Source organism: Toxotes jaculatrix, chromosome 12 (genome assembly GCF_017976425.1).
Source record: "Toxotes jaculatrix isolate fToxJac2 chromosome 12, fToxJac2.pri, whole genome shotgun sequence".
Taxonomy (NCBI): domain Eukaryota; kingdom Metazoa; phylum Chordata; class Actinopteri; family Toxotidae; genus Toxotes; species Toxotes jaculatrix.
The window spans coordinates 23050711-23072493 of NC_054405.1; the positions used below are offsets into that span (position 1 = coordinate 23050711).

Here is a 21783-nt window from a genome sequence, read left to right on the forward strand (position 1 = left end):
TTTATGCAGTAACAACACAACTCTATTCCCCCCTTGCTACCAATCCGCATCAATGAGAAGCCGCTGTATATGTGTGTGTGTGTTTACATTTTATATTAGGCTAGTGTCAAACCACATCAGAAAATCTCTCCTCCCCATCTCCTTTATACCCTGAGCACACTTCCTTCTTACATTCACTCCCTCTCTCTCTCCCTCCTCCTGCTCTGTGCTTTTGTGCCTATTATCTTTCAGTCCCATCAGTCACCCAAACACATACCAACGTCTATCTAAACCATCTAACAAGGATGCACAATATCTGGGTTTACTGAACATAGTCTGTAAGAATGGTTAGACATATCCCACATAAACAGGCTGCAACGCACACACAACCAAACTGTTTTTAGGCACATCAGTGGCACTGCTTTGGTGCTAACACGCTAAATCTAGCTGGTGAAGATAATACTAGCAAAACATCAGCATGTTAAAATTTTCATTGTGAGCATGTTGGCATGCATCAGACTCTGTCTTATGTGAATACGTACATGCCATGTTCATGTGTGGTGACTCGCTTCCAAACGGGCTTATGCACATGCTTGATTTGTATCAAAGCAGCTTTAAAGTTAAAGAAGAGAGCACAGTTCTTGTCTGCAGGTTTCCAAGCTGCAAAAAAAAAGGCAAAGCACACATTGTGCAGTTTTCGTTTACTGCCACTATGTGATAAAGAAAGACTCCAGTTGTGGCTAATTGCTTTACAAGTCCTATCAAGTTTGCTACAAAAGCTACAGGGATTTCCTGGGGACTGTGTGTGTGTTTGCTCTCAGTTCAACTCAAAGACTCAGCGTCTGAGAAGATTGCTGTTTTGGATGTTTTAAAAAAAACCTATAGAAATGTAGGGATGATGTACAAATCTATGACAATAGCTTCCAGGCTGAGAAATCACCAAATTCCACTTTCAGATGTAAATACGCAGGTTGTTGATCAGATGCACAAACTCCAAAACAAGTATTTTAAGCTGAAAAAGACACAGGCGTTCACATACACAGCTTCAAACTGCTTTTTTCTCATGTTAGACAGGGGTCTTGCATAATGCAGGTTTAAGGAACTTTGGATGTTCTTCACCAGGAGGAGCATCATCTGGCCTGTCTGCCTCATTAACCCACCCTCAGCTCCCCATGGAGACAGGAAATAACACTGGGAGGAGGGCTGGCTACATGGAGGGGTGTGAATGATGGGTGAGCGTGTGTGTCTGTGTGTGTCTATGCGTATCTATGTGTGTTTCAGCAGCAGAAAGAAAAATGGGGCAAAGGAGCTCAGGGAAAGACGTAAAGTGATGACGTACACAAGGAGACAGCAAGAGGGTGGGAGCGACCAAATCCTTACTGCAGTTTCACTGCAATCACACAACAATATAGAGACAAGATACAACAGCCTGAGTTTTCATTCCAAAGCATTTCAAAAAGTTTAGAATTACCAGGGTTCTTTGTTTCTCACAGGGTTTATATACAGTTTTCAGATAATTACAATTCCTTATATGTGATGTCAATCAAAGTGCATCATATGCTTCACATTAGCTTATACTAGTAGTTTTCATTCTTTCAAGTGCAGGATTTAAATTTCATGCCCCTGTACTCTACAGGAAGTAATGGATTTATGGAAAATGAATGTACTAGAAAAGACGGATGGGCACATTCCATGTAATGTGGATGACAGCTGATGTCGGACCACAAAAGTATAGTGCTTCATTTTAAACATAATCCAGCGACTGGTTATGTTTGTCATCCCAACGTAATTGTGAAAACAATTTAGTAATAGTGTATTCATAGCACCATCAATCTTCTGAGCCAATGGTTTTGTGCATGTTGTTGCTCGAGTTCCCGATAAACATGGGTTTTAAAATTGAGCTTTGAGACCTGTAAGAAACCACTTCCCATCAGTAACCACAGGTGTTGCTAAATCAACCAGGATATTACCAGGATAATAACTTTAAATCTTTCCATTAGGTCTTTCCACTCAAACTTCATAATGTGCATGAAATCTTAATGTGTTTAAGCAGACGGCTAGCTAATACTGAGCATCCATATGATATGAAAACAGCCTTGTTGCACCATCCTCTAATGATTTGAAAATGTTTTGGGCTTATGTCTCAAACTGGTTGATTTTTATGTTTGGCTGGATTTTAAACTGATATACTGTCAGTGAGAAATGATTTTTGCATTTTTTTTTCCCCCGTTCAAATAGTAAACAACCCTTAGCACACAGCAAAAGAAATGTGGTGTTTTTCATATTTAATACCTCCACCGATGCCTGAAAGTGGTAGACCCAGCACAGAGAGCTGATTTACTGTTAAGAAAAAAATAAAATCCAAACCCAGCTGTCTGCACTGCAGTGGCATCTTTTGACACTACCTTCTTGAAAATTTTAAATTGCAGTGTTGCATAACAAAACTATTTCTCACCTTGTTCTTCCTGACAGATTACAACAAAGTCTGAATTTTCCAAACAACTTCTCTCAGCAGTATTATCTAGCAGCAGAAAAGTATCTCTAAATGTACATGTTGTTTTTGTCCTTGTCCTACCAAGCCATGAAAACCCTGGATGTAGAGGGTCTGCCTTTACTTTGCTTTTTCTTTCTTTCTACACTCATTTTCAGTCTTATTGCCAATATACTATCAATACTATCAGTCTTATCACCAATAACATTGTCAAGCATGCTTTTCCTTTCTCCCACACACTCCTCCTCTCTCCTCCTTCCCTTTACCTTCTTTTCCATTTCACTTCCATCTCCTTCTTTGTTTCTCTTACAGAATCAAACATCTCATCAGTCCCAGTCATGCAGCGTTATATGGAAATATCTCTGCTCTCTGGGCCATTAATGTGCATCATGAAGTCTGCTCCCACAGGATCAGGCGAGTCAGCGAATTTACTCAGAGAGGAAAGGGGGGGTTAAGATCCCCAGTCAGGATTCAAGGACAATTCATTATCACTGCCAGGGTGCAGCAGGGCAGGCGGGGGTGGATGTAGTGGTGGGCTGTAAGACCTCGGTTCAATAATATGAGTTTTGATTCTCTGACTGAGCTGAAGTGAGATGCTGGGAAATGTCAAGGGCATCACATAAACAAGCTGCTTCCCTGCTCGCTCTCCAAAACCACTGCAAACTGTCTCAGAAAATTAGCCCTTACGTCGGCTGTGAGAATGTGCCTCTACGTGTACAGAGAACGAAGAATGCAGACTACAGCCTTGCTAAGAATCTAATCAATACTATCATTATATTTATTATATTACTGTTGATTAAAAGGCTTTTTTTTTTTTTACAGTGAAATGCTTGCAGCTACTACTAATGCCACTCCTGCTTCTACTACTGCTAATACTAGTGCTACTGCTAACATAATGTAATCATGGTATATTTACATATCTGTTTGTGTGATCAGTTTGCACTGCTGAAGGAAATATTTTTTAAATCAAAGATTTTTGAAGAGGTTTATTTATTAAAAATTATATTTCCTAGAAAACTTTGCTACTGTAAATTATGTAAGTATGATATTGGTATTTTTAGGAGATAGGTTGACATACTAACGGTAACAATAGTAACTACGAAGGTACTAACCTTAAACACGAGTGGTTTGATTAACAGTTTGTCTTCACAATCCAAAATGATTTGTTTTGTGCTACGCAGGAGAAGGTTCCATATGGTGAACCTTGTGTGTTTGGAACATGGTTAACCGATTTTAATATTGTCTGGAGTCACGATAGACTTTTTTTAGACGTTTTTTTAGGGTCCTTATTTTCCCACAATGACTTTTTGTTTATTCCTCACAGCAGCTTCCTTTCTCAGCTAAAGCAGTCGTCTGTTTGCCTTCCTTTTCCTTCAGCGACCGTACTGTGAGCATCCTGAGCTCAATCACAGTTATCAACCCTGTCATTTGAGTGATTTTGTATGGAGTTATTAAGCTACCATACACAACAGCAAAAATGCCCAACTTCTCCTAATCAGCTCATCCACTCCCTCCCTCTGACCGCCAACCAATGAGAGGGTGTATCTGGTGTGATAAAAGTGCAATAATTGGCCAATCATGCTGCAATCACGGGCTCTTCTCTGGTCGGCCACTGGAGAGAGTTGAAACGGTGAGACCATCCAACAGCAGCTTTGTCAAGCTAGAGCGCACACGCACGCGCACCCACACGCACGCACGCACACACACACAAGGCACACAGACGGTGAATGGTGATAACCAGTAATGATCCGCTCTAATAATAGTTTCGTCATTAGATGAAGCAGTAGTAGCATAGGGTGAAAGGTCAGTGTGTGTGTGTGTTTGTGTGTGTGTATGCTTTTGTATGGTTGTGAGGACATTTTGGCCAGTCATCACAATTTCAAAGGTCTGTCTAAGGGTTAATGTTTCAGGGTTCAGGTCAGAATTGGGTTTAGGTTGGAGTTTGGTTCAGGCTAGGGTTAGACAAGGGAACATATTATGTCAACAAGTGTCCTCAGTAAGACAAGAATGTGTGTGTGAGTGAGAAAGAGTGAGAGACAGAGGCTGTGTGTGGGTGTGGTAATTGCTGAGGTGGGGTGCTATATTTCATCACTGACTGTATGTCTGCCTATAGAGACACAGCTGTCCAAGTGTTACACAGAATCAATGCTCATTGATATAACATGGCTGGTTAAAATATGCTAAACCATGGATGCAGTACTGCAGGTCCGAGTTTCTGACCTCTAGTAACACGATGGAGAAATTATTTTATGAGTGGGTCCCTGTTTTCTTTGTGTCACACATGGACAAGAGGGTGCACATGCACTAAAACGTGCACTTTTGGAATTTCATCAATGAAAATGAGGTAGAAAAACTGAGCTCCAGATTGAGAGATACCGTCTGGCTCTGCAACATCTTTATTTTGGAGGAGGAGGGGTTAAAGGTCAAAAGGTCACAGCCGTGTGCAGGGAGAAAGTCAGGGCAGGAGCCAATCCCCCCTGGGGTCGCTCAGTGGGAGTCTGACCATTTGACCTCTAACTAATGAACAGAGTAGCTAATGAACAAAGTCCTCGAAGGGTTTCTCCATCAAAGCACCTCAGCTCACACTGGAAATATAATGACCATTAAAGCAGACCTGCTAACTGTTTGGACACACCTGCTCATTAAACCAACAGATATGTTATTCATTTGTCTCCGCAATGTTCACAGAGGCATATACCTCCCTGACATCAGGCTGATGATGCTGAATTACCTCATTAACGCGGAGTGAAAAACACTGTATTATACTGTGCTGAGTCATCACAGCTTCGCTATTCATTTGCCTAACATCTCATATCTGCTATGATTAACTTTTTAGAAAATGAAATAAGCAATGTGTGGTTTATAGCTTATGAATTCAACTTGTCACATCACATTGTGCTAATTTAAAAGAAAAAAAAACCCTCTTCAGAATAAGATAAAGGTAAGAACGCAAAGACAAGGTCAAAATGTCAATTCAGTAACATGATTATGAGGCTGTTTACATATAATTTATTGATTTCAAGCCAACTCTCAGTACTTTTATCATGACGGTTTATACAATTAAACATGAGCCTCATCCCTTATGTCGTGTCTACTTGATCTACATACCAAAGGAATGTCTTGCAGCTTGAAATCTGAGGATCGCAGTGCTGCAGCTACTTCCTGCCATTTCAAAAATGTGATAGCTGGCTCATGCGTGTGGTACGTATGAGTATGTGTGTGAGCTGTAACAGCATCCTCCAGCATGTGAGAACAACTCCCCTGGCCAGAGTGTGTTCCTGTTAAAACCCATCTGTGAATTCACACGACTTATTCACTATGATCTGAGAGCAGACCTACTGTTATTTCCCTCCCACTCCCCTCTCTGTCTCTGTCAGTCTCTTAAAATATTCTGGGCATCTCTGTCTCGCAAAGCAATTCACTTCAATCCGTTAGGCTTTCATTAGCGTTAATGTTGCATGAACAATGTTGATATTAGCAGATGACTGATACGGTTGTTTGAAGGTTGACTTGGACTGCTGTAGTTTCGCACAGAAGCGTTTGAGCCACATAATGTGCCGAGGTTCTGTACCTTTGATGTTTTTCCATTTTTCTGTGAAAAAATAAGCGTTTAAAGTCGACATCAGAGCAGAGGGAAATTGGGGGAACGTGATCAGTGTCTATTCAGGTGCTTCAGACCGATTAGCCTATTAACCATTGGAATTTGGTTTAAATGTTTATTATTTCATTGAATAATTCTCTTGATCATCCTTCAAACTTGGTTCAAACTTCCCTTTTGACTAAAGTTTAATGCAAAAATGACAAATTATCTAAAATACCACCAGCTGCGTTTCTATTCCTATTTGCTGTGGACATTCAGGGCCTTCAAAGGAGAAATCCTGATGATTATCTTGACTGTTGGTCACTTAGACACAAGAACTGTAATGGGCACAATACTATTTACTCAGCTCATTCCTGCTCCCCAGAGGATGAATCATTATCACTGTGAAAACTTCATGAATCATGGGATCTCATAATCTAATGGGAGGTCCATTCTCAGGACAGACCTAAGCCTTACACAGCAATTTCTGTCATTTTTTATGTGAACAACTAAGTGCAACACGATGAATGTCTTCCAGAGGAGACAGCCTGAATATGTGCTAAGAATAACAATATCCTCACTATGTTGGGCCATCAAACTCTTTGTACAGTGGAAAGTGGTAGTAAACATTATCTACTGGTAGCAAGTGGGACTTTTTAGTATACTTAACCTTAACCTGGTTTTTGATTCACTAATTAGTTTTATGTGAGGTGCACGAGTGTCCAGGCAATCATCAGCAGGCATCCATGAATTCTTTGCATGTGTTGGTTAAGAATTATCCGCACAAAAAGACACTGCTGTCTCCTGACTCTTCTTTCACTCTACATGGACATGGACAAATGGTCTTCCTCAGGTGAAGCTGAGGTTGTGACCACAACACTGTCCAGCCAACACCAACTCATAAGACACCAAATATGAAGCCACAGTATTGAACCAAGTCACAAAAGAAAATAGATAAATGCACAAACCACGCCAACAAAATACTCTGTCTCGTCTCCAGAGTTCTACCAAACAAAATCTGGTTCCCTTCTCAATTCCTTCAAATCTGTCCCAAAATAAGAAAAAAATAAGCTTACCTTTTACTTACAATAAAAGTTTACCCAGTGCTATTTACTGTGGCTTTATTTCCCTCTGTAGTCACACAAAGTGATGCATTAAAAATCAAATGGGAGCTCAGAGATGCTAAAATTTGAAAAGAAATCTCTAAATGATTAACACAAAGTAACTGGCATGACTTCCTGTCCTAGTTTGGAGAAAATCCATCAGAACATCCTCATATCCAAAAATAGATTTCTAATTGAGTAAGAAGGTGGTGAGGCTGCCTCACACCCCTGATGGCTTCTAAATGTCCAATAATTTCCTTCAAATGGCAGAGCCCATTATATGGCAGCAGCTTAAATGTGTCACCACGGCCTGCCGACCACTCCAGCTGTTTTCAATGTGCAAACAGCAGAGCAATTCATCCACTATGTCTTATTCTAAATATAGAAGGGGAGTTTTTGACACGTAGTTTAACCACTTATATTTCCATCTTTTTCTCCAGCTACATTCTCTCTGCTGTTTCTTTCCTTTCTTCTGTCCTTAAAATGTTGTAAGATACAACTGAAGCTGATACTAAAACAGCATCTGAAGGATCACTCTCGGTTTTAACACCTTTGTTCTCTCCTCAGAGGTCCTCCTCAACCTGTGCGACCTCCACTAACACACATACACACTCACAAACACACCTGGGGGAACCACTTACATGACCAGTGCACAGATTGGGAGGGGGGAGGTGGAGGAGACAAAGTGGACTGAGAAACATGGAAGAGATCAACAGATAAATTACATTTGCACAAGATGCTCAACATTTAGTTGGATGCATAAGATTCTGTGCTGTAAAATAATGATTCAGTGATGGAGACTGAAAAATAATTGTGGGGGTTTGTGTGGAGGAAATGCTATGTTAAAAAAAAAAGAAAAAGAAAAAGAAAACCCAAGTAATGAATTGTGGTGTAGTTCACCTTGTTCAATTATTTCCTCCACAAAAGCAGAAATGCTGAATGAGTCACACAGCTGTAAAATAAAATGCTTGTGAGCCAGAATACATTTAGCATATTTATTTTTACACATCTAAGATTTAACCTATACGTCTGCAGGCACCCACCTTCTGATATTAAAAATTTTTCTTTTTATTGGAATAAAAGGAACATGTTTATTGATTGACTCCATTTAAAAAATGCTGTATTTCTTTATTTGACACTTATTTTGACAGACACACAGGTGCAACCCTGGTAGCCTCTTCTGCTTTTCTCTGACTGCAAGTCAACTCTTTTGGATGTCCTTGCATTTTGCTCGCCACAAAAACAGCGACGCAGAGGGCGCTTTTCATCAAAAATGCCTTGACTAAATTTAGCAACCTATGACAAACTTTGCCTGGTCACACATTGGAGGGACAGGTTATAAATGCTAATACAGCTGAATGACGAAAAGTCACATTTTACCCTGTAAAGACGTGGAAACAGCTCAGACTCTGATCTACAAGAGCTGCATTACTCACATTATCATGCTTACATTTTACCTTTTACTGGGCTAATGAATCCCTTCTTGTAACAATCCCTTTTTCTCCCCCAACATCTCCTTTTCCTTTTACCCCCCACATCTCCTCACCCCCTCCATCCTCCATCTTCCTCCCTGCTTCGCCACATTAATCTCTCATTAGCAGCCCCCTCCCCCTCTCTCCCTCTCTCCATCCCTTTTCTCCTAACACCAGCCATTACACACACATACAAGTATGTATCGCCAAAAGGCCTGTATATTTTCACCCTCCCGCTTCAGAAGAATCCTCAGACAAATGAGGGGCACAGGCAGCCATTTAAAGGGCAGGACGACAGAGCGAAGAGCCCCTCTGAATGGAGCCCATGGAGAGAGAGATAATAGACTTAAATAGAGCTAACATGCAGCACAGCCGGATTATTTGTGTGCATGCCCACAGACACACATGCAGGCACGCATGAAACACAAATGGGAGAGATGTTTCATACTCAAGGACGGACGAGGAAGGCATATGTTCACGTGTGAGTGGCAGAGAAAATGTAGAGTCTCCTATGCAGCACGAGTGCATATAGGAGCACAGGCTGCTCGCTATCTGGATCTGGAGTGAGTCAGAGTGCCATGCTGAATATAAATGACTCAATGCAGATTAAGATGTCACTGTTTCAATGAAGGCGAAGGCAGGGGCAGCATGTAGGAGGTCATATTAACCCCTTCCACCCCCACACTCCCTTTAAAACCTTTGTCTGACTGCGTGGTTAAGAGGTTACCACAAAACAGAGAATAAAGATCAGCTGGATGAATGAACTGCAGATGAAAAGGTAACACACACACACACACGCCCCGCTGAGAAGTCTGCAGATGCTCGGAGGCATATTGATTAGTTTTCATTTTATTTTCTACATGATAGTGGTTAGAGTCTGTCTAAATTTTCATTTAATTATTTAAGTTGGAGTTTATAATGAAGGCAAGGAGATCGAATGCTCACTTTCCTGCAAACTGTGTACCTCGATTACACACAGATCTCCAAAACCCCTTCTCCATTGCTCATAGGTTAATTTATTCAATATCCTGTTTCCAGCTCCCTCATCATTATGCTGTTCGCTACATCAAAAAAAAAAAAAATGCTCACCTTTCCTTCTCAGTTGACTCAGCTCTTCCATGCAATCACCTCCACATTATGTGTCCAAACATAAGGAAGGAATACACATCATTTTTGGTAGTGTCTCATTTTACCACTAGAATAATCCACATTTCCACTGAAGGTCACTGGTTTGAATGCTCCTTTGAAACTTAACATGGCGTCAGTGTGTCTATGATAACATTGCACCCATGTAAGTAATTACTGAGGTCTGTTGTTATAAAGATTGAAAGCCTGATGGCGACCTGCCCAGGACGAAACCGGTTGGGTTTTCAATTGTCATGAACATGAACCAGCCATGTAAGTGATAAGGGCTTTCTATCAAAACTCCACGTACTCCTGCTCCATGTGCAAGAGTCCCTGAGGTGCTCCGTGTTATTTCTGACAGAACCGATGACCAACGAAAATAACACCCAAGTTGAACTAAACTGTTTTCCTTTAATTTAATAAACTCATCTTTTACATTGACGGCCATAGACATATTAAGAAGACATCTCATCCACAGAAACCATCCTTGAGGAGAAGCAGCCCAGGTGCTACGACTGCGCCAGCTCTGTTCACTGAATAAAGACTGTGAGATTTGGTTGAAAGCTCAGAAAGAGAGTCTTTTTAAAAAGATATTTAGATACAAATTCTGTTCCTGAAAGACAAGAAGGAACTTCCAAAGTGGAAAAATAGTTTTCTACAAAAAAAAAGGAAGCTGTCACTCTTCTTCTGCTCCTCTTGCATTCACCTTCACAAAACTTTTTGCCAAACTCCTACAACAAAACTGTCAAACCAAACAATGTCACGTTTGCTGATGTAAACAATGTAAATAAGGTAACTGTCACGCTCTCATTTTGGAAGTGAGTCAGATCACTGGTTGATCTGGTTGATGATTTTTATGGTGTAGTCCTTTAAAGGTACAGTTTGGGGAGACAAACATGTCGATGTCTACTTTATGTCTGTGTGTGTGTGTTTAAAGAATCATCCTGAACAATGAGGTTAGCCTGTAGGTTAGCTCCTACTGAATGTTGTTCAGCTCAGCGCTGATCATAACTCATGTGACTTCAAATGAAAATGTGAACTGTCCCTTTCAGTAAAATCTGGTTCATTATTCCCTTCACGTATATTTCTCATTTTCATTCCACTTTAATGTGGAGAATATGAGATTAGAGAATTATCCTGCAAAGTCTTGTTAAGGGTAAAACATCCTCAGTGAGTTTATCGGTTGTATTGTTCTGAAAATGTATGGGATATTCCACATTCTTAGGTATTACACTAGTACCATGGTTACAGCCCATCAATTTTCTGCCTTTTGTCTTTTTTGTCAGAGGCTTTTCACAGGGGATGCTGGTAACTCCAACCTTGTACACAGGCTTTTATCAGGAACACCTGGATGTTCTCACTGACTTTCAGTCTGAATTCCCAGAGGACATATCCTCACGTCCAAGGGACAAATGGCTGAGAAGCCATTCGAGTTCAAGGACTCACACACTCTAACACTGTCACTCTGGCTGTCCTGAACTTCGGCACATCACCAGCAATGGCACCTTGACAGCAAGGCAGAGATCCATGAAATCATCGTCATGCTGGCTCCACGTTTCATAATAAACCAGGCAATCTGTTGCTTTGGCATTTTACTTCCGGCCCTTCCACACATGTGAGAGACAGGGATTTTCTTGTTTAATACCAGTTTAAAAAAAAAAAAGAAAGAAAAGCAAAGTCAAATCTAATGTTGATGGATAATTTCAGAAAGAAAACAAACATTTCACTCCCCACAAGTGACGTTCCTCCAAGCCAGACTGTAACATCTGTGTCACTGCTTTGACCTGATGACCACTTTCAAAACAACAAAACACAGTAGCAAGATGCAGTTTTTAAAAAGGCTCAGTAATGTGCTAAAACAGAAGGGAACTGTAGTTTTTAGCAAGGTGGTAAACTGGTGAGTATTTACTGCAGCAGGTCAGTGTGTATGTGAGATTGCAAAGCCCATATTTGTGGTAATGAAGGAACATGTCACCCAGAGTAATGTGGTTCTTTGACATGTTCTCAGTGTTTACTGGAGACTGTGTTCCTCTGTGAGATCAGGCTTTGGACACAGGCAAAACTGGTTCACTATTGGTTTTGTAATTTTGTAATTGTAATTTGTTCTTAACAACAGGAATATAGAATATCACCAGCCATAGCCATCCACTGTGTCTGGAATTTATAAATATGAAATTGCTCATATATTCTAGTATCACAAAAAGGCACTGTGGTCGACTGAGTTGCATTTGAAATATGTTAGAATCCCATGGCAATTCTACATATAGCAGCTCTAGGTTTAGCTTGTTCAACAAACTTGAAGCAAGCTTTCTTATAATGAAATGTGTTAATTCGCTTATAAATTTTGGAATATTTGTTCTGTGAAAGACAAATAATCCTCAAAAGTCCATTTGTTGGCAGAGGCCCAGTTTCGCCCCACAGAGCTGAGGACCACAAATAAATTCTCAGCCTGCGGGAACCACCGCTGGGAAACAGAGACGAACGAATGTCTTGACCGTTGTCTCATTTGTTAATGTTAATTACACCAAGGTGTCCTAATTAACTTGATACCAATACATGATATTGCCGAGCATACCACTGACAGGAGGACCTTTGAAAGTCGCGAGATAACCAACAAGATAAATTTTTTTTAGTAGCTTTACATTCCAGTGACACAAGCAACTCCACTGTGAATAATTACCAGCTACACTGTTAATCAAATAAACGCAGCAGAATTTATCAGAGGGTCTGGGCCTACAGAATGATTATCAATGACAATGGGAACATACAACATTTGTCCCCGTCCTCCTACCAATTATCCCCATCAGCCGTCCTGACAGCAGCATGCCGGGCCGCTGAATGGCCTAATCTCTTTTTACAAATTAGCTCCGTCTCTCATCTCTCCTTCCCAAATGTATACTATGCCCTTAAACGTCAGACAGTAACACTGCCTATTCATAACCATTATCTCAGGGTCTTTGATAATGGAACGAAACAGGGCCTGAGAAGGAAAAAGGAAAAAAAAATGCAAAACTGGGGGTGAAAACAAGCAATGTGGTTCGATCTCAGATTTCCCGCTGGCCCTGAGCTATCAGAGCCATTGATTGGCTCATGTAATTCTGCTCTGATTTGGCTTGGCCAATCAATGGGCAGCAGACTCACTTCCTGTGACAGTGCAGCCATTAGAGTAGTGGCGAAAAATCCCATAGTTTCTTCTGTTGCTGGAACTATAGTTTACACCCACCCACCGTGTTGGGGAAGCTACTTTGAAAGAACGGCTTTGAAATCTACCAATTACTTCACACTGGAAGGAATTAAACTACAGCAAAGCTACCCCGGGGAGAAATCTAGTCTGATTGACTAAAGCTACTTAGAAAAGGTAGTTCAAATGACTTTAGAAAAAAAAAAAAAGATCCTACTGACAATGTACATGTCAAAATACAAAATTAAAAAAAAATACATATAATACAAAAAAGCCACATCAGCAAAAAAATATCATTGCTTTCCTTTTATGGCCCAAGATTGTTTGTAGTTTCAGTAGTTAACTACACAAAAAATGGCAAAAAAAAAGGTAATTGAACAACTTGAATCACTACGCAAATATGAATGTAGCCGTACTACCAACAAGCTACCGCAAAATGTACTACAGTTTGATTACATGTAATTCACTACTCCCCAACACTGCCCACCCATGGCTCGACTACAGGACAGCCCTCTTCTTACTGCACTGGCCACTGACTGCTCTTCTAACTGCCTGTTTCCTGTCACACTGCCTCATTTCAGTGTCTGTATTGACTGGGTGACACAAAATGCCTGTTTGGAGGATGGTGTAACCTTGCAAGTAAAATACAAGGAAATATGGAGGGATCATTGAGACACTGTTATTATAACAGAGTAGTTACTTAGGTGCAAAGTACAAAATAAAAGCAAATACTAGTAGTTTCAATCTGGATCATTATGCTAATGTACTGTAAAGGTTTTCTTTGAATAATAATCCAGTATATTTGATTAATTCTAAGCAAAGACCATTTTAATATTCATGTTCTTTTCTGTAGTCCACTTTGACTATGCTGCAACTGTCAGAATATTTATGTATGCATATATATATATATATATGTGTGTGTCTGTGTGTGTGTGTGTGTGTGTGTAGCATATATTAGCTTGGAATTATTTTAATTGCTCATCTTTTATTCTATTCCTGTGCTCATAACCTACTTTTCTGTTTGGCCCTGCATTATTCTGCTGCTTGCACAACTCATTTCCCCACAGAGATCAATACAGCTTCATCTACTGTAATTTCATCTTAGAGGTCATTAATAGGTAAAACCTTACAGATACAGATACAGTTTTACATTTAAAAGCATTTGAGCTGAATGCTTACGTCAGCAAAGTTTCAAGGTTTCCATTGATCCCACTACGGAAATGCTTATACTGTATAATGTTACACAGCAAAACTAGATTTTTTTTTTTTTTTTTGATGCAATGATGCAGCCATAGAAAATTATATGAGATGTCATTCAAATAATTGTAATACGTCTTGAATGAAGTACTAGAGCAATCAGACAGAAGATGTAGATATAGAGTTTTCGTTGTAATTCATAGCTTTTACATATGTTTAGATTTGGTGTGCACCGTAATATTGTGTATAATGTCCATAAATGTGCCTAGAATTCATGGAAAAAAGACATTGCTTGTAACTCCTTATAACAGAACTTGCCTGAGAAATATCATATTTCTAAGTTTTATTCACTATCACAGTGATAGTTGTTTACACATCCATGAGTACATTGCAAGGAGGAACTCCTAATATCTAATTCAGCATAACTTTAATGCTGCTAATTTGCCGAAATGTTACTCTGAAAACCCCCTGGTGTAATTTGACGGTCAACAGTAAATTTAAGGGGTAATATTATATAATAAAATTAAAGTGCAAGAGTAAACATCTCAAGACTTTTCAAAATACTTACTCTCCTCATCTGATCAAAGAACGAGAAAATTTCTCAAATTTATCTCAGGCCATCACACACACACACACACACACACACACACACACACACACACACACACACACACACACACACACACACACACACACACACACACACACACACACTCAATTACCAAGCAAACATAACAGCACTTCATTCTATGCTTAATTTAGCCATTGATTTTTCTAACACCAGATCACACCATAGATAGTAGAAGACATCGGCCAGCAGTGTTTTATGGTCTTTGCAGGAACCCCCCACCTCCTACGCACACACACATACACTCGGTGAGGCAGTGAAAAAGAAGGAAAGAAAAAGGATGTTTCCCCAGGGACCATCACTAAAAATCACTGCCTCCTACTATTAGGAGATCTAACCATGGCAGAGTGTGTGATTGTTGTTTGTGTGCATTTATGTATGTGTGTGTGCAGCTGTTGCCCCCTCCAGCATGTGCAGCATTGCTCACATCGGATGTGAACCAGCAGACACTCACAGACACAGCTGTACTGACACATCAGACACATATACATGTACTGTACGTTCACACAGCTTCACACACACACACACACACACACACACACACACACACACACACACACACACACACACACACACACACACACACACACACACACACACACACACACACACACACACACAAAAAGCTGTTTCAGTGACATGATGGGAACACACAAAATGTGCATGTCATTTATGTGTCATTTTTGAGATGATGCCCATTATATCACTATAATTTAAACTTGCTAGTGTTTACACCATTACTCCTTCTACTGACACTAATCCTGATCCCAGTTTTACTAATTATAAAGCTGATATCGTTATTCATCATATTAGAACCTGAGAACATTTGAAGGATGATTCCTTTTCGAGCTTGGGTCATAATTTGGGCCATTATTTCCATCAGTTATAATAACGCTGTACTCACAAATGTAATCGCTAATATCTGAGAACACAGAACACAAGCAGTCCAATGATCAGAAACCAACACTTCAATCAGATTATCTAAGTCACTGGTGAGTACAGCAGAAATATTGGTAATAATCCCTCATTGCATGAGAGAGCTGCACTCATCCTAATGTTGTTGACAAATTTCAGATCACCGCAATCAGAGAAATACTTTTGGTATTTTGAGAAAAATGTCTGAGAGGCCCGATAACAATCCCATACGTGTGTTAAGTACAGAGATGGATTCAGTGTGTGGTGAACCTGGCTTAGCATAGAGGCTGGAAGCAAGTGGAAACAGCTAACTTGGCTCTGCCTACATCTTGTTGTTGCATCCATAAACAAACAAAAATGGAAAAATGACAATTTGTGGTTGTAGAGGAAGTTTTATGGTGTATCGACATCCATCTTTAGCTTCTTACTACCAAATAATGCTTTAACAATTCCTTTAACTCGGTAAGTAGAGTGATAATATTACTGACTCAGGAGCAAATCAGGAGCAAATACACATTCTGCACTTTCTTGTACAGGAAAATCTCATTTTCCTGGTTCACTGCAAAAATCCACCATCAACACGAAAGAGAACATGTGATCAACTTACAGGCGTTGGTAACAGCGAAGCTGTTGGCCGTCTCAATGTTGTCCACGTGAGGCACCAGGTTGAACGGGGCTTCCGAGGCGTTCGGGCTGGTGTTGTGCAGGAAGATCGCCAAACGAAAGGCCGTGTACTCCTGATCAGTGTTTCTGATGAACAGACCGCCTGAGCAGAGAGGGAGAAAACACAAGTCTGATGAGGAGCATGTGAGGAGGGGAAAAAAAAAAGCACCAGAGGAGAATCCACTTTCTCATCCACATGTTTAACCTCACTACAGACAATTCAATTACTGCTGACTTGCGCCAAGACATGAAACGAGTGGCATAAAACCACTGAAACAATCTCACCACCATCTGCAAATGTCCACTTGTCTGAACACAAATTGGATTCTGATATTGAGACGTTCTCAAACACTTCTATGAGACACACACAAGCTGATATTACAGTCCCCATTTTCATTGCCAATGTGGGTGAAATACTTGTGGAGTCAGAAATTACCCATCTTTACTGCATACTTGAAGACCACAGTCATGAGAATGAAACTCATAACAATTGTGATTCTTATACATCATCTGTGGGGGAGGATTTCAAACTCCAAATCACAGCCAAATTCAACTGTTCCCCCCCTGCTGAGGGCCACCTGGAGCCTCCTCAAGGGTTCTGATTGGAGAGCTGGAATTTAATCAAGGAACAAAATGAGTTATTCGTCACTTGCCTTTTAAAAAAAGATCCATATGAGCGTTTACTGTATGAACATTTGTTATCACATGACCAAAGTTCTGTGCCTTGGCTCTGTTTCTTGATCTGCCAGTGTAGGTATAATGTTTGCCATGTTCAGCTTCTCCGCTGACAATGTTAATATGCTAATATTTCCTAATTAGCCCTAAACAGTAGAGGTCGATGGGAACGTCATTAGTTAGGACTTTTGACTCGATGATGGCTCTAGATGAAAAGAGCTCGGATCACTAAAGTCATTACAGTTCATCCTGAGGAAACATCGACTTCTGTGACAAATGTCATAACAATCCAGCCAACAGTGGTTGAACTAAAAATGTCAACCTAAGAGATGCTGCAAAGTGGTACAGTCAGTAGAATTCATCCTCTGGGTACCATGAATTTACGCACCGAATTTCATTGTAATCTATCCAGCAGCTGCTGAGATATTTCAGTCTGAACCAATGATTAATGCAGTTTCTCTTGGCCTACAGCAATATGAGGTTTTAAAAGCAGTAGCCAAAAGTTTATTGGGGTTTCACAGGCTCTTTTAGTAGCTGTGGTCAGAGAGGAACCTCTCTCATATTAGAGGTGGACACAATTGACCGGACAATATATAAAATGTAATGGAAGGCCAATATTGGTCTGGTAAATCACTTTGCCAATATCCCATTGCTGTCAATTCAGCCTTAATGCTACAATACAGCAACCCATAGCTCAGTAAAAAAAAAATAAAATAAAAAAACACTGGGCTTTGTGGCGATGTAGAGTACAGTCTGTTTAACATGTAAATCACCTTTGTTTCTTATTAATTCAAGCAGAAAAATAATATTCACCAGACATCCTTCTGGTTCAGCAGGAGCTCCAGCTCCAGAATCAAGCTTCTCATTTATGATTTTGCTTTTTGTTTTTTTTTTTAATCCTTTTTGCATTAGAGCCGTGTTCATATAAAAAGATCTTGACTACGCTGTCCATGGTTGTGCAAATGTCAGTGGTGTTTTAAGTTAGAAGCAGTTTGTTTCACATTTCAAAATCTAACTTAAGGCTATAGTTCTTGGGATGAGACTGTGTAAATGTCATTTAATGCAAAATGCCATTGTGTTCTTTTTATGGCTGACCTCTTCAAAAGGTAAACTTCAGAATATCTGACTTCTTTATGAAGCCAGGACACATAAATCCCATCCGTGGCTCCAATAAAGACAAAGCAATGGAGCCGTTTTGATCTTCATATAATTTTTAATGTGATGGTTTCATGTTCCATTGACTCACACTTGCTACCAAATGCTCAGAGGATGTGTTAATTCCTAATTTACAAAAAAAAAAAAAAAAAAGGTGAGAACAGTTTGTACATCTTGGCTCCCAATCAGTAGGAATGCCCTTTACACATTTCAGAACTGAAAACTTATCTTCACTGCTGATTACAAGAGGATAAAATCTTAGCTGAATAAGCTCCCACTTATTCGGCTCTGACTTTTCCTACTGCAAGATGTAAAACAAAATAATGCCATATGGTTTGCCAACAACAAGACTCTTGTGGTGTAACTGTGGCTGAATATGTGGTGATGTAACTTGTCTCAGTAAGTCTGAGAATGTGAAAACACCAGTTTATCCTCAATGAACAACCTCTGAAGAGTCACAGTCTTAAGAGAGTTATATCCACACACACACACACAGCCAGGCTACTCAGATGATGTTAGGATCGTCTTCAGAAGTGACAAGAGCTTCAGGATCCTTCAGAGAGAACCTGTAAATCCTTACAGAAATCCTTACAGAAAAATCTTTTAATGTTGCTTAAAATACCAATTCTCAAAATCCTGGTTCACTTTGAAGGTGGATTTAAATATTTATTAAGTGCTTATTTCTATGAGCTATAAAATCTAGCATTTTGGATAATTTTGAATTAATTAATTATCTATCTATTTATTTATTTATTTATTTGTGTTGCCCTTTTTGATGTTGTGGGTTGACTTCTTGTCAGAGATACCCCCCACCACGCAGTGTTTGTTGAGACAAGCTGCAGCCCCACTAAAGGAATTACAATAGTGCAGCTAAAGAATGGAAAAAAAAGACTAAATGAAAAAGGATCCATTTTCTCATGTATCACCAGTGTCAGCATTAATCTGTGGCAGTTGCACAGCATGTTTGCCATGACTGTGTTTGTGCACTTGTGTCTGTGTGCATACATGTGTACACAGCAAATTTCCCACTGATAATAAGTGACAACTATTTGAAACAGACAAGAGTTGATTGGAGAGATGTTTACCCTCTCTAAAAGCCGATGGAGCATGGAGCTCTGCGGTGGCTCCTCTAAACTATTCAAATAGTTAAATGAAGTCTGATGGATCTTGTTACACTCAGAGGTCAGTTATGAGATAGGAAACATGATGACACAAAAAGTACATCAACAGTGTTTTCTATCACAGGCAGCAAGCCTGATAGCCAAACGATAGTGAGAAGTGGATATAATCATAATAAAAAGTGTGACGAAACTGAAACAGCAAAGAAACCTTATGAGCAAAAATGCCCTTGCACCAGTTTTTTGTTGTTTTTGTTTTGCCTAAATCAGCAACAAAAAAATCACTTGAACGTCTGGCATGATGGCACAGCAGTTCCACAGATGCAGCTTTAAACCCCCACCCAGCTCAAGTGTCCTCAGTTCCAGGGGTGCTGTTCTGTAACAGACCCTGACCTCTGACCTCCCTGGAGGGGCCGGGGATTCGAGTATCACGTTGATATAAAAGGACAAGGAGAATCATTTGAACAGCTTGTCATTTTTCATCAGCCTGACTGATTCTGATGTGCCTCAACTCTGCTACAAGCAGGGGAGCAGTGGAGGTTAAACCCACAAAAAAGTCAGTCTGAGCAAATATTCAATACCAGAAAAAAAGGTTTTAACACGGTCTTCAAGGTAACAAAAAAATTCATTTGTCAGGTTACATGATTTTTTTCAGGGAAAAGCATGAATGACTGTTTTTCTGATAATTGATTTTTTTGGGCAGGGTTGTGCTGATCAACAACTGGAGGTCACAGTTTGCCCCTCTTTTCATTCCCTGCCATTAAATCATGCAAGTCAATCTGCCTGCTACAGCAGTCAAATGAACCATGAATCCATCACCTTTATTTCCCATGACAAACACTGGTAAGTTGTTAAATGCAAACATGGAGATGCTTTTTTTTTTTAAAAAAGAAAAAAGAAAGAGAGAGAGAAAGAGAGTGCAACTGGGGAAAAGGAAACCGCGATGCTGTAAGGCCTGTGGGACCGAGGCAGGGGTTTATTGCAGCGCCAGGACCGGGGTCTGCGAGAGTGTTAACAGCAGTCAATGCACAGGCAGCCTGCATAGGGAATACACACTTTGCTGCTCTGATCTGCTGCAGTGGCGGAGTGCACTGGGATACACACTCTAGCCTGCAGATGCAAAGCGCATTAGGTGTGTGTGTGTATGTGTGTGTGTGTGTGTGTGTGTGTGTGTGTGTGTGTGTGTGTGTGTGTGTGTGTGTGTGTGTGTGTGTGTGTGTGTTAAACATGTACAGTATCAACAGTCTGCATGTGATATTTTAAAGAAAAAAGAAAAAAATACGGCGGAGGAAATCAGCAATTTCCACTTTGAGTAGTGCTGAGGTGTTAAATGGCAGGACAGAGGCAGGAGACAGGACGTCCACAGATTCATGCACATGATTCATGTTCTGGTCAGAATCAACATTAAGGCTCACACTCACCGATCTGAACGCTGCTCGGGAAAGCACCCATTGTCAGCCCCCAAAAGCCAGAGAACATCAACAGAAACCAGTCGCGAGAAGAAATCCTCATTTTGTTTCGGTTATAAACTGATGAGAGACATCGAGCAGGTTTAATTAACACCCCCGGGGCAAAAGCAACATCACAGGGTAAAAACAAAAAAAACAAAGAGATAAAAAAATTTACAAATGCCCGTTAAATATCCATGTCTGCTTCTGGTGGCTTTTTCTTGGATATCCCCCCGCAGTGCCGCTCGTTTGTACCGTCAAACTGCGTCCGTCCGTCCGGCGCTGGAGATTTTGCGCACAACACCACCAAGATGAGGCGGGGTGGAGGGGTTGGGGGGGGAGTGGAGGGGGAGAGAGAGCATTAGCCAGCGGCGGCCAGTGCGTCTGGATGCGGCTCAACTCGCATCACAGCAATAACACACATGCGCCTTTTTTACCCGAGCGGGGCAGGCAGGAGGGGCGTCAGTCAGCCCGCTCGGCACCGAGCCGCGGAGAAGTCCCCGCAGCTCATTTAACACCACAACTTCCAGAACCGCTGACACGAAAATACAGTGATGCGATGACTGATGGCTGACAAGAGACCTGTTCTTTCCCCTGAATGTGCCAGAATATTACAGAGCTCCTTTTTGCAGAAGTAGATATACGTTATTAACCCGTGCTCCCGCTGCCCTCCATGTGTTTAAATGGTTCTTTATGCCGTCTTCAACGTGCTGTAATTTAAGATGCATAAATTGCCCCAATTAACAGGATTATAATGAAACAAGCTGATTCCTGTAAACTCTGCTTCCTCTGTTTTGCCAGACGCCGCTTTCTTCTGCAGGACTAAATGGCTTCACACTGGGTTATTTTGCCTCGTTCATAATTTTCACTATAAAATATGACACGGGTTCCTTGTGTCTTTGGGTTCCAAGTACGTGCAAAGGACCCAAGACCCCTGGAAGCATTAAACAGCATAGCCGCGATACACAGGAGATACACAAAAAAACAAAAGGCTTTCGAGGACACAGTTCCCTAAACATGCGCTTAAACCAGAGCAGCATCTTTTCTATTGGC

General features: G+C 40.6%; 1 protein-coding gene across 3 annotated transcripts in view; it reads right to left on the reverse strand.

The window, feature by feature from the left end:
- The window catches only part of LOC121190527 (glutamate receptor 4), a 98718-nt gene extending 77885 nt beyond the window's left edge, over positions 1-20833 (reverse strand). For 2 of the 3 annotated variants that reach the window (XM_041051327.1, XM_041051329.1), the window contains exons 1-2: positions 20704-20794; positions 16279-16437 (exon numbers count right to left, since the gene is read on the reverse strand). In XM_041051327.1, the coding sequence (XP_040907261.1) occupies positions 16279-16437; positions 20704-20794 (250 nt within the window). Of the gene's footprint in view, positions 1-16278; positions 16438-20703 lie in introns of all 3 variants that reach the window. The other variant, XM_041051328.1, reaches the window with a different exon arrangement.
- Positions 20834-21783: the final 950 nt, after the last annotated feature.